This window comes from Diceros bicornis, chromosome 4 (assembly GCF_020826845.1).
Source record: "Diceros bicornis minor isolate mBicDic1 chromosome 4, mDicBic1.mat.cur, whole genome shotgun sequence".
NCBI classification, from domain to species: Eukaryota; Metazoa; Chordata; class Mammalia; order Perissodactyla; family Rhinocerotidae; genus Diceros; species Diceros bicornis.
This window is the reverse complement of record NC_080743.1, coordinates 29,994,304-30,008,474: the sequence shown is the minus strand read 5'-3', so window position 1 is coordinate 30,008,474 and position 14,171 is coordinate 29,994,304. Positions and strand designations below refer to the sequence as shown.

The 14,171-nt window shown below is 45.8% G+C and overlaps 1 protein-coding gene across 1 annotated transcript in view; it reads left to right on the top strand.

Annotated features, from left to right (window-relative positions):
• ABCA4 (ATP binding cassette subfamily A member 4) overlaps nucleotides 1-10,249 on the top strand; it is a 129,065-nt gene extending 118,816 nt beyond the window's left edge. Inside the window, exons 45-50 of the mRNA XM_058537134.1 lie at nucleotides 2,156-2,290; nucleotides 3,101-3,204; nucleotides 3,290-3,382; nucleotides 6,070-6,319; nucleotides 7,676-7,762; nucleotides 10,214-10,249. Of these exons, the coding sequence (XP_058393117.1) occupies nucleotides 2,156-2,290; nucleotides 3,101-3,204; nucleotides 3,290-3,382; nucleotides 6,070-6,319; nucleotides 7,676-7,762; nucleotides 10,214-10,249 (705 nt within the window). The remainder of the gene's footprint in view (nucleotides 1-2,155; nucleotides 2,291-3,100; nucleotides 3,205-3,289; nucleotides 3,383-6,069; nucleotides 6,320-7,675; nucleotides 7,763-10,213) is intronic.
• Nucleotides 10,250-14,171: the final 3,922 nt, after the last annotated feature.

Genomic DNA, 14,171 nt, shown 5'->3' with positions numbered 1-14,171 from the left:
ACAAAAAGGGGAAGATTGACAACAGATGTTAGCTCAAGGTGAATCTTCCTCAGGAAAAAAAAATGATGGGAGCATATCACAAGAACACAGGAGCCATCTTGAAGGGGCTCCCAGTGACCAAATATAGAACAATTTGAGCATCAAAATAATTAAATACCATGATAAATTATAAAACATTGGGAGAAAAGTAGGAATTCATAAGTCCATACTGTTAAATAGATAAATAAACTGGAGAGAAGGGAGGGTTCTTGCATATAGTCAAATGCTGAGATCCAACTGGTTAGTGTGGAGGATGTTCTGGAGTTGGAAAATCATTTTGCAATGATCATAGTAAAGATTGGATTGCACAAGAATTGTCAATGGTTGCTAAATCTAGGGGAAATTTTTATAAGAAGCAAGATATTTGTGTGGTTTAAAATTATCTCCCTACAAATTGCTTATTGGTTGCAATGGAAGCATAATAATAATTTTATAATGGAGAAATTAGACAACAACTTAACTGGATGATCAAACTTAACATGACCTAGGGGGGCAGATGGTCATCTCATGCCCCTATATGTGATACCCTGAGAAGGACACAACTTAACCTACGGAATATTCTGATTGGGAATGCATAACCTGAATCTTATCATGAGGAAACACCAGACAAACTCCAAAGAAAGAACATTCTATTAAAAAGAATTCAGGAACTGTATTCTTAAAAAATATCAAAGTCGTAAATGACAAAGTAAGGCTATGGAAATGTTCCTGATCACAGGAGGCTAGGTAAACACAGTGTCTGAATAATGGACACTAGACTGCATCTGGTACTGAAGCGAAAATAATACAATGAAGCATGTTATTGGGCCAATTGACAAAAGCCAACTATGAAGGGTAAATTAGATTAAAATATTGTAACAATGTGAAATTTACTGACATTGATATCTGTACTGTGGTTATATAAGAGAATATCTCTATTCTTAGGAAATATATACCGAAGTATTTAGGAAATGAAGGGCCATGATGTATAGCTCACCCTGAAATGGATCTGAAAAAGATGTGTTTGTGTGTATGTGTGTGTGTATGTGTAAGAGAGGGAGAGAGAGAGAGTAAAGGGTTTGTGAGTGTTCTTTGTACCATTCTTATTCTCACATGTTTCTGTAAGTTTGAAACTGTTTCCAAATAAAAAGTTAAAAACGGAGCTTACATTCTAGTGGGAGGGACAGACAATAAATACATAAATAAGTAAAATATACCGTATATTTGAGAGTGAAAAGTCCTTGGGGGAAAAATAGAGCAGGGAAGAATTGTTGGGTGGGGTTGGCACGTGGAGGTAGGCTGGCCCAGGGCAAACCTCACAGAGGAGGTGACTTCTGAGTGAAGACTAAAGGAGCTGAGAGAGTGAGCCGTGTGGCTATCTAGGGGAAGAATATTCCAGGCAGAGGCACAAGGGCAGAAGGCAGCAGCATGGTGGGCTTGTCTCCAACGACTTGTCTAGTTTTCCTCCTGTGCACACGTGTGTGCACGTGCACACACACACAAACACACACGCAAACACACCTGTGACTCTCTGTCATAGTTTCCTGTTGAGTTCCCTCAAAGCACTGTTATAATCTATCATCATTCTGTTTATTTCGGTTGTCTGTCAGCACCCCCACCATCTGTGAGTACAAGGTCAATGGTTATGTTCACCATTATTCCCCAGTGCCTAGTACAGTGCCTGGCACACAGTGGGTGCTCAATAAGTATACATTTGATGCACAAGACCTCAAATGTGTCCCTGTTGAGGGGTGAAATCAACAGGTCTGGGACCCACCATCTTCTCAAACAGACTCTAGAACTCTTCCTCTCCCCTCCTAAGCCATAGTCCTGGACACTGGGTGAGAAGCACTGCCTTGTTCTTTGTAAGGCTGAAGGCCAATTTTCAGGGGGCTGCACCCACCGGCTACTGAGCTGACCAAGACACGCTGGGATCTAAGGCACAGAGTGGATAGGAGACACCTGGCCCCTGAAGCACGTGCCAGAGAACATGAGCTAGCAGGCGGCCCTGTTGCAGCCCAGCTGGGTCTCTCCTCCTGGATGAGTGAGATCTGCGAACCCAAGGCTTTGAATTGGTGGAGGTTCGAGGTGTTTGCTTGTTTGTCTTTCCCAAATGAGATTTCTTTCTCTTCCCTAGGTTGCAAACTGGAGTATTCAGAGCCTGGGCCTGTCTCTCTATGCGGACCGCCTGGTCGGCACCTACAGTGGGGGCAATAAGCGGAAACTCTCCACAGCCATTGCTCTGATAGGCCGCCCACCGCTGGTGCTGCTGGTGAGGGGCACCACGACCTGTGGGGACAGGCAGGCCCAAGGGCTTGAACCGAGTGCTGCCTCTCTATGGTTGGGACAGCAGATTTAGAAAATGCAGCAGTCTGTTGTTGTCTGGACTGCTCCCTATACTGCTCATTTTGAGTGATTCAGCCCAGTGTTTGCTTCACAGCTCTTGGGTGGGACTGGAGTCACAGCACATTCTCACTCTGACTTCCTGGGAAGTCTCCTGTGGGGCCACAGGCCCACAGCAGAAAGTTCAGCCCCCCTGGGGATGTAGTGTCGGGTCAGAAATTACTACTGCCCAAGGAGGTCTGTTTGGGATCCGAAGAGGACAGGAGCGTTGGCCTGGATCAAAGGCTCACGTGACTCTCACCGGAGCTGGCCCAGGCTCGAGGCCCCCCTTGCCCACGCGGTCTGGGGTTTATGAGGGCATGGGTCGCAGGACTTGATGGGAACCAGGAAAGTCACCAGGGCTACCTCCCTGCCTCCTGGCAAACATACGTGTAGGGGTTTGTTGGGTTTTTTTCCTCTTTTTTTTTTAAGGTAATTCTGCCATTGTCTTAATCAACCTTAACCCATTCATGGGCTGAGATGAGTCTAGAGATGTGCACGATGTGTCTTGACTCTCCTGATTCACCTCCTGCCTTCTGTACCCTGCGCCGGGTATCCTGCCTGGGTCTCACCCCACTGGGAGTGACTTTGTGCAGCATCTGCCAGAGAGCAGAGCTGCTTGGAGGGCAGCCAAGGAGGGTGCAGTAGCCAGGAGAGGCTAGCTTCAAGCCCTGCCCCTGCCCTCTCTGCCTCCCCACAGGACGAGCCCACCACAGGCATGGACCCGCAGGCACGCCGCATGCTGTGGAACACCATTGTGAGCATCATCAGAGAAGGGAGGGCTGTGGTCCTCACATCCCACAGGCAAGAGATTCCCAGGGGCTGGGGTGGAGCTGGTGGGCAGGCGGGAGTCCTCCCCACCCCTCACTTCCTCTCTCCTGCCCCACAGCATGGAAGAATGTGAGGCCCTGTGTACCCGGCTGGCCATCATGGTGAAGGGTGCCTTTCAGTGTCTGGGCACCATTCAGCACCTCAAGTACAAGTAAGGAGATGGTGGGGGGAGGGGGGCGCCTTTATTACCTTCCTGGGAGAGGGGTCAACCGGGCCCTATGCTCTCGACTAACACTTGGGAGGGTCCTGCTGCCCTCCCTTGGGCAGAGGCAGATGGTGGCCAGGCCTAATTCTGCAGCAGCAGGTGGAGAAAGCCATTGTGCTGAAAGAAACTCCTCTGTATTGGGCTAATTGCCTGTGGTTGAAGGCTTGCCAAGTCTCCAGGCGGGGGGTTTTGATTGGAGCATATGCAGAGCCTGGCTGGGATAAGGGAGGGTCACCTCCACTGCCTCATTATCTCACCATTTATCCCAGCAGATCCAGGACTGACGACCTATTTAATAAGAGTCCACAACCAATGTGGGAACGATTAGGAGTGCAAACAGCCTCCAAGTCAGCTTTCCTTTCTGGCACGTTGTATGCTTTTGAGTTTGAGAAATAACCAGTATTATGTGACAAACCAGCAATGCCAGTAATGTTCAGCAGGATTATCCTGTCCCCGTAAATTGTCAACTGCTATAAACAATGCATTATTAATAACAGTTTATGGGCCAGCCCCAGTGTCCTGGTGGTTAAGTTGGGCGTGCTCCACTTTGGCAGCCTGGGTTCGGTTCCCAGGCACGGACTTACACCACTGGTCTGTCAGTGGCCATGCTGTGGCAGCAGCTCACATACAAAAAGAGGAAGATTGGTGGCAGATGTTAGCTCAGCGTGAATCTTCCTCGGCAAAAAGTAAGAATAATAATAATAATAGTTTGTGTGCCAAAGCTGACAGTCAGTTAAAACAAGGTTGTGATAATAATGCCATGCTCCCTTGCATTCTTTTCTTTTTTTTTTTTTGAGAAGATTGGCCGTGTGCCAACATCTGTTGCCAATCTTCCTCTTTTTTTCCTCCTCCCCAAAGCCCCAGTACATAATTGTATATCCTAGCTGTAGGTCCTTCTAGTTCTTCTATGTGGGACACCACCTCAGCATGGCTTGACAAATGGTGAGTAGGTCTGCACCCAGAATCCCAACCAGTGAACCCTGGGCCACCAAAGCAGAACGTGTGAATTTAACCGTTACACCACTGGGCCAGCCCCTCCCTCGCATTCTAATATGCTTTATAAACTAGGACAGGGTGGATTTATAGTTTTCACTCATTTATTTAAAAAATACTTTTTGAGAGTCCAGAAAATAAAAATCACTGTGCTAGTTGGTGAAAGGACCAGCACATAACCCACCTTATCTATGCCAAGTTGTTTAATCATGATGTGCCCATGGGAGTATGTTGCACAGTACACATCATCCTTCATATGCATCAGGGCAGATAAATGATTGAAAAGTCTAGTAGATTAGCTGTATTTGTGTATGTGACCCATGATTTCTGGAGCAACTACAGCTTGGACACTACACAGATATCTAGAGGGACTTCAGCATGTGAGGTCACCAGACCTGTGTCGGCAACTTCTTGTGTCCAACTGCTGGAGACATGGATGTCCCCTACTCCCTTCCCTCTCATTCCTCAATATCCCCATGGTAGAGCAGGGGAGAGGGAGAGTTCCCCACGTGGAGGGACAGTCAATATTCTGGAGCTGAAGGTAAAGGCATTTTATTGTAGAGGGAAACAACCCTTGAACATGGAAGAAGCACTGAAATAAGTTATAACTGACACAGTATACCCTGATGTAAGTGTGTAGGGAAGCCAGCTGGCCGTGCACACACTCTCTGGTGGACCATTCTTCACCCACGTGTGGGTGACCAGCTCACTTGGTGAGGGGAGGAGGGAAGCACCGATGGCCCTGGCCGCTTCATTTGTTCTGGAAGCTTCCTCAGGGGAGTGCTGCCTTTCCAAGCCTTTGCTCCCACCAGGCCAGTCTCTTAAAGGACCAGCCAGCCTTTCTACCACTGAGTAAGCACCAGCCCAATACACCTTCATGACACCTTCTGCCCAGGGCTAAAACCACCTTTGACTTCAGCAAACGTGTTAGAGGGAAAGGAGCAGGGAACATCCTTGTCTCCAGGAGTTGGACACAGAAGCTATGACACAGGTCTGGTGACCCACTTCACCACACAGACATTTGTTGTTGTTAGTGCCATCCAGTGGATTCCGACTCCTAGCAGCCCTGTTGACCCTGTGTATAGCAGAGAGGAACCCTGCCTGGTCTTTTTGCACCATCCTCTCACCTTCTGGCACTATATCAGACAATGCTCCACTGCTATTCCTAGGCTTTCCATGGCCAATTTTTTCTGGAAGTGGGTGGCCAGGTCTTTCTTCCGAATCTGTCTAGTCTGGAAACTCCGCTGAAACCTGTCCACCATGAGTGACCCTGCTGGTATTTGAAATACCAGTGGCATAGCTTTCAGCATCATAGCCACATGCAGCTACCACAGTGTGACAACCGACAGACGGGTCGTGTGGTTCCCTGATCAGGAAATGAACCCGGGCCGTGATGAGAGCGCCAAATCAACCACTAGACCACCAGGGCTGGCTCCCCAGGCACTTAGCCGTCTAAAAACTAGTATCAAACTATTTCTCCAAGAACTATTGTGGGGTTTTTCTCCTATTTTAAACATGCACACAAGTTCTAGTGTGGGCCTTTAATCCCCAATATTTTGATGAGTCTATTCCTTATTTTGGGATTGCCTTAGACCCAGCTACTAACAGGCCTGTACCACGCCACCACATGTGTCCCCTAGGTTTGGAGATGGCTACATCGTCACAATGAAAATCAAATCCCCGAAGGACGACTTGCTTCCTGACCTGAATCCCGTGGAGCAGTTCTTCCAGGGGAACTTCCCGGGCAGCGTGCAGAGGGAGAGGCACTACAACATGCTCCAGTTCCAGGTCTCCTCCTCCTCCCTGGCCAGGATCTTCCGGCTGCTCCTCTCGCACAAGGAGAGCCTGCTCATCGAGGAGTACTCCGTCACGCAGACCACACTGGACCAGGCAAGTCGTCTGAGGGGCACCACGTGCAGAGCGGAGCTGTGCAGACTAGGCTGAATGCCCAACTTGGGCTGGAATCCACACGACATGCCTCATTTTTAACACTCTGGTCCCTCTGTCCATTAGGGTAAAACCTAGTATATCAGAAATTGTTTTCTAGCAATATTTTAGTTATCAGCAAACTTGATTAACTTTACATCATCCTTCCCCACTACACTATGACTTTTTTTCATCCTTCCTGGTTTGTGGTGGTGGCTTTTTTTTTTCTTTTCAAATCAACTTTACTGATGCTTAATTTACATATAATAAAATGTGCCCATTTAAAGTGTGCAATTCAGTGAGTTTTAACAAACGTGTGTGCCATTTGTCAGGTTTTTTAATGCGATCACTTTTTTTAATGTGGTAAAATGTACATAACATAATTAATCATTTTTAAGAGTACAATTCAGTGGTATTAAGTACATTCACATTGTTGTACAACCATCACCACCATCTATCTCCGGAAATTTTTCATCTCTCAAACTGAAAGTCTTTACCCGTTAAACAATAGCTCCCCCTAACCACTCCCCCAGCCACTGGTAACCACTGTTCTACTTTATGTTGACTACTCCATATACATCATATAAGTAGACTCATATGGTATTTGTCCTTTTGTGTCTAGCTTATTTCACTTATAATGTCCTCAGGGTTCATCCATGTTGTGGCATGTGTCAGAATATCCTTCTTTTAAAGGCTGAGTAATATTCCGTTGTATGTATAAGCCACGTTTTGATTATCCATTCATCTGTTTAGACATTTGAGTTTTTCCGGGGTTTTTTGTTGTTGCTATTTGTTTTAAATAAACATCCGTAAAGACTGTTCAATAAAGTGGTGTAAATAGGCAAGTCTCCACTTACCCTTTGAGGAGCTGGCTCACCAGCACCTTCTTGGCAGCCGTGAGCAGAAGAAGGCAAGAGCAGGAGTCACGGCCACACTGCCCATTGAATAAAGAACAGAAAAGGGAAGAGATCAGACTCTTGTTTTGTTTTTCGCTTTTAGCTTCTTCCTTAGAGGTTTAGGAAGACGCTGCTAGCTGAGAATCTGCCTTGCCTTGTTTACCCCAAGGCCTGGTGCCCCAAGTTCCTTGAGTCCTCCCACAGGAACTCCTTTGGCTTAGCTCAGAATTCTAAAAAGCAAGCCCTGTCCAGAGACCTGGTGGCCGGGCTTCCTTGGGTGGGCCAGCCTCCCCTCCTACAGAACATAAGCTGCTCCAGCAGGGCTGTACATTAACTGTGGAAAAGAGAAAGCAAAGTGAGTGGGTGGGTGCAAGGTACCATTTTTCTGGAAACATCTACTTACTTGCTCTTCTCTTGCCTCCAGGTATTTGTGAACTTTGCTAAACAGCAGACTGAAACCCACGACATCCCTTTGCACCCTCGAGCTGCTGGAGCCAACCAACAAGCCAAGGTACTCCTTCCACTTTTTCACAGTCCATTGCTTGAGGCAGATCCTCAGCTCAGGGACCAGTCCACTGGGCCTGAGGGGCCCCAAGGCCCAGACATGCCTCCTGCAGGGAGCACCCCCCTACCATGTCCCCACCACATACCCACCATGCCCCTGCCACTCCCACCAGTTCTGGGCTGAAGGACTTTTCAGTCAGTAATTGTGTGGGTTCCTTTTATAATCAGAAAACCATCTGGATGGTATGAAAGAGCATTTTTGAACTTTCGCACATGCTTTTGCTTACACAGAAAAAATCTTGGATTTTGGAAATAAGCAAGGAAAATAGGAGAGAATATTAAAACATTTGGTTGTTGGGGTACTTGACATCTATGTCTAGTCATATGTTTGAGTTTCAAAGGAAGAGAATTAACTGGCACTCCATTTCAATCGTGGACACATTTGGTTAGAGCAAGGATTATCATCTGTTTTAGAAAGAGGGCTCTTTGTTCTTTATAAAAATATCAAGATGATGGAGGAAGAAGCAATAGAAAGTATGTATCTTGGCCTGTGATAACTCTTGGGATAGGTACTTCCAGGTTCCTGCGCTGGCATGGCGCCACATGTAAGTAGCACGCCCACCCCATCCCAGTTCCCCAGAAAGGGGGAGAGAGAGAGAGAAAGTGCTGGAGGAGGCACCAGGATCCAGGTGCCTTGGCTTAAGCCTAGGATTTTAAAGGGATGAGTTAGCTCAGCCATTCTTGCCAGTCTTACCTGGAAAGTAAATCAAATAAAATCAAAGCATTTTTCCAACAGGCAAAGATGTGCAAAACCTTCTTTCCCATAAAATTCTCATTCCTCCCATCAGTTTATTAATTGCAAGAAAAACCAATACCACTAATGATTGAAACATTCCTTTCCAAGGCCGTGCTTGTGATGAATTTTCCCCTTCCTCTTGACCAGTAGAGACCTAATAGTTACTTGGCAAGGCTGACTTTGCCCCCCATCTCCTCAGAGGGCCCAGAAATGCCCAAGTAAAGGCACCTGTCCAGAGAAAGTTAGTTTTGCTAACATTTTCCAGCCACTCTTTTTCATTTATTGATCTTGTACTTGTTTACACCTGTAGAAAATTATTCTTTGAAAACCACTTGCAGTTATGAATATCTTTTATAACTCAGAATATGTAATTGGATAGCAAAAGTGTTTCTTAGAACTACCAATGGTCTCCCCATCACCCCGTGGCATAGTCTCTCTTAAGGGCTGATACCAGGTATTCTCTGGGCCAGGCGAGAGCCACTCATGGTCTAAGAGCTGCAGCACTTAATTCAAAACTTTTCCCCCTTAGTGGATGTGACCATTTTTCTATTTTGTTTGTCACATTTCAGCATATAAATACTAGAAGACCAACTGCAACACATTTATTAAATTGGTATATTTTATAATAAATTTGTGATTCAAAACCTAACTCTGACTTTATGACACACTACCTTTACAAAAGTTTGCAAAAATCCATCTGTATAGCCTTGTATATAAATAAATGTCATGAAACAAACTAATTACATTCTTGTTTACATTATATGACTTTAAAATAATTTTCCTTAAAGTATCCTACAAACAAGAAAATGTTGTATCTCTCAACGAGTTCTAGAAAACATTCACGACTCGCCTCTCAACAAACCTGAGAGCGCAGCTTCAGGAAGTTCAGCAGGCTGGTGGCTTCACACCCCCAGTTTGTGAGCGACAACCACAACCACACTGACATTTATTTATCTAGCGGTCAGAGGGTCTGCTTATCAAGAATGTTTTAAATTCTTAAAGGACTCGGTCCTGGAAAATGTCTTTTGGGATGAGGTTTTGTGGAATCTCACAATCTGTTTTGTGAAAACAGGTGAGAGTCAAGGTTTTGCTAGATGACTAGGTGATAGATAAATGATCAGTCAACCTAGAAACATCCTAAATGGGTTAATAATTGAGTGACCATCACACGTTTTCCAAAATCAGCAGCAACTCAGATCAATTTCTGATCCTTGTTCTTACACATTGTTACAGAGTTTCTACGTATAACTTACATCTCTCCTTATCAATTCGTTTCTGAAGTACTTGCAGCCTTGATTGGGATCCTTGCCCCACCTCAATGCATGTTCTTTGCCCTAAATGCTAGGTTAGTCATCCTTTTTAACAGGATGTGTGATTTTTAACCAGATAATTGATAAACCACATTTTGTCTAGACTAGGCAGGCCTACGTCCAACCCCTTCCTCCCCCCACCCCCACAGCTGGGTATTGGTTCCGGAATTCAACCTACACTTTCTAAATGGTGACCATGTATCTCTAGTTAGAAAGCTTACCTTGGTATCCTTGGTGACTTAGTGCCCAAGCTTTGATCTGGACCCTGCTATTCGGAACCCCAGCTCCAATATCTCCCCACCCTCCCTTTCCCCAGGCAAATTTCCTTGCTTCCCAGGAGCCATCTCTGTAGGAAGTAGACAAAGGGAATTCTGCACCTCAAGGATGACCTAAATTATAGCTTCTTGGCTTTCAAGACAGTAGGAGCATGGTGACTTTTTTGGGCTAAAAAACAAACTAAAAGATACCATAACAGCCTTTGGAAATGGCACAGAGAGTGTAGCTTCCCTCTCAGATGTCAGCGTGTACACATACAAGAGGTGTTAGTCTTTATAATGTCTGGAGTGTAGAGCCAGAGGGACCTGCAGGATCATCTGGTCCGACCTTTTCACAGACAAAGAAACAAAGATAACCCATAACCTTGGTGGTCTGACAGAATTACAGTGCCCTCAGCAGAGCTTCCTTCAGAGACTGACAGCTGTTTAACTTTTAAAGTCTAAAAGCCTTTGCACCATCTCTTCAGAAAACCAAAATGATGAGAGTCCATCTGATCTGCTTCCGCAGGTCTGATCCTCCACACTGCTGGTTCGCTGCAGCCTGAAAGGAACTCTGCGCAGCTGGAAGTGCAGGAGCCTTTGCCCTGTGGTCATCTGTCTGGACCTGCCTGCGGAAGTAATCCCTGGGCAGCAGGGAAAAACACACATGCGGCACACAGTGAACTCCAAAGGGGGCTCTTTCAGAAGGAAACCAAAGCCGACTCACTCGCCTGGAACACCTGATGGTGAAACTGACCTGGCCAAACAAATACAAAACCCTTTTCATCCAGACCACAGAAACAGAAGCCCCGCTCCATCCTGCTAGTAGCTTTGGCCTTAGTATTGCTCTCATTTCAAGTGGGTCTGCTTTTCAGTGTGTGGGTGCGTGCGTGCGTGTGTGTGTGTGTGTGTGTGTGTTTTATTTTTAAGGAGAAAATAAAATGCAAGTGTACTCATCACAAACTCTCCGAATTCACTGTGCTCCCTGGTGTGCACCATCTGGTATGGTATTAGACATTCTTGGTGTGTGTGTGGCCTCCTCCATTGCTGTGAGTGTCTGTGAGAGTTATTGCCACAGGAGTGCTAGTCCCAGCACGATTCTGCAATGCTGGAGTGGAAGTGAATGGACTGGGCTTGATGTTCCATGTCAAGTGTGCTTTATAGGGTTTGAAGAAAACGCCCAACTGGCAATGCAGGTACACATTATCCATTGTCAGTTAGGTATTATCTGAAGCTAGGTTTCCCATGTGGTTGCCCAGTTTATTTGAGCGCCTACCTCAGGGGTATAATTGGGACAGGAGACAGGCAAGGACAGGTGAGTGGATCCTTGGTTGGATATAAGATCCAACATGTCTGTGATTTTTTTAAGAAGTCGAGGCCTCATTCATATGGTGTCGTGCCATTTCCACAGTGCTGACGTGGGCATCTTCCGTGGTGGCATCAGGAGGCAGTGGTTCACAGGACAGCTAGCTGTTCACATTAAAGCTCACCAAGAATCAGAAAACAATAGTTTTAAGCCAAACCATTTCAAAAGACATGGATGAGGAGAACAAACAGACTTCCTTAACAAGGCAGTCTCCTCTCTGTGACCCACAGATGAGGTTCCTCGCTCAAACCCTTTCTAGAACAGTGCTACTCAATGCACGTTATACCATAGGTGTACTCCAGAGTCCAGGAGGGAGGGAGAATGGGGGGGAAGGGAAAGAGAAAGAATCTGAGGCCCAGTAACTGTTACTGAACTGAGAAGGGGACATGGAAGAAAGTGAACACAAGGTGGTGACATTTTTTCCTCAGCAAGAAGAGTCCTGTGCTTCTTAGAGGCAGACAGATTTAAATCCCGCACAGCTACTGGCTCGCCACTTTGCACATAATGGATGCTTGGTGAATAACTGCCTATAGGCATTACAAAACTACTTTGGTAGCATCAGAGCTTAATCTGATGTTGACTTTTTTTTAAATCTACCAATCACCAAAACCATGAAACCATTTTAACTAGGGTTAGAATTGAGTTTGGGAAAGCCCAGGAGTGTGCTATTGATACTGACACCATGCTGTTGCATCCTGGCTTGTTTTGTCATTTAAATTAGCAACTACAATACCACAGAAGAAGACTAAGCAGGGAGGGGGATAAGCAGTCATTCATTGTGAGGGTCTTAGAACGGTATCATGGACCGGAAGAGTCAGATGTGGGTAAAATCTCCCCCTGCTGTGGGGAGGAAGTCTCAGTTTCACTGTCTGTTCCTACTACACCTGAGCTCTCCAGGGCAAGCCCTGTGTCTTTTTCATCCTTTCCCCAGCTCCTGATACACAGAAAACACTCAATAAATGCTTGCCAGACTGAACACTATAAAAACCCAGCAAAAAAATATCTAGAAAAGAAGTAGTTCCCAGAATATGATGCCTCAAAAAGCTAAAGACAGCAGCAAAGGGTATGTTGAACAACAGGGATGTTATGCTTTAAAAATACCAGTCACAAAACGTAAGCAGGAAAACATCAAGGAGGAGGGGGCATGCACACAGTTTGCTTGGGTTTGGGTGTTCAAGATGAGAGCTTGGCCAAGATCTCCTGAGAATGTGTTCATCTATTGAAAGAGCCCCCAATCTGATTTAATAAAGGAGATTTACAAAGAAGAGGAGGAGAAAATGGAGAGAGTCGATTCAGAAAACAAGACCACTCAGGCGATGTTCCAGGAATATGACTTGCTGCCAGATTTTCTAAGCTTCTAGTGCTTCTTTGGGGAGCTCAAGATTTTAACATAGCTGGAATCAAAAGAGAATCTCTTTTACTACGAGTAAAAAGCTCATGGAGAGCTTCATTTGTCCCTGCTGCTGTAGCGCTCCTAAAGAGACAGGAAGGGAAAAGTGGGGCAGAAAACAGGTCAGCAAGCTCCTGGGCTTGGAAAAAAGGGTCTCTGTGATAGCCTGGACACTTGCACCGGGGCGAACAAGGAGGAAGTTCTGCACCAGCAGGCCTGTGGGGCTTATGGAGAAAGAAAGAAAGTTTTTCCCTAGACATATGGCAGCATCACCCTTGTGGGATTGCTGTTCCAGGCACCAGAAAGACTCAGTGCACTGGGCCCAGGATATTTGGGGCTTGGTTTCCTCAGTGTGGTAATTCAATGCTTCAGGAGGTCCCCTGAGAGGAACAATTTGTGACTCCTGATGTTGACAGGGCAGAATTGCTACCACATTTTGTCCAAGGTGGTTGTCAATTTGGGGAAAGCATAGGTACTAGAAGTTTCAGATTCATAGAACCACAGGCTTACAGAGCTAGAAAATATCTCAATGTTCAAAAACTAAGCCCTTATCTAATTGTTTTGTTTTGCATTTAATGGAAAAGGAAACCAAGTCCAAGAAAAGATTAAATTACTTGGCTGACCATCCAGCCTTCCCTGTAGGCCCCACTCTGGTCCTCCTCTAATTACTTCACTCCCATGTCCAAGAAGACATGCCCACCAGACCTAGAACTCTGGAATTTGCTACCCAAATGGTCTAAAGTCTGCTTCTAGGGCCCGTATGGGGCTCTTTCTTGGGTCAAAGGTAATCTTTGATCATGCAAGCTCGTGTCTATACATAACACATTAGGCCCCTTGGAAAACCAGGAGAGAGATGAAAGAGTAGGTGGGCCATGGGGCAGCTGGCTCTGTACTACCATAGTCCAGTGTGGAACTCTAAAGAAACCAAGAAGTCAAAATATGAACCTAGGTCATCATGAAGGTCATTATTTAGCACTTTGTTAGCTTGACTTATAACTTTTAAGTATTGAGGCATGTATGGTATGAGGACCCCCAAAACGTACTCTCCTCAGAGCCTTTCCCAAAGCTCACCGTGACACACACTCAGCTTTCTGAGCAGATGCCTGATATCAAGGCTCAGATGTACATGTTTAGTAAGTCAAGCTTTGCCCAAACTAGTCATCCTCTTGGTTTTGTACCTTAGTAACTTTCATGAGGGATCACAGCTTATTGTAGCCAAATCCCATAGTCTTGGGTCGTGGTGAGTTTCAGGAGGCACATTTCATCTACAAAGCACTGCACAGACAGCACCTGGTCAGAC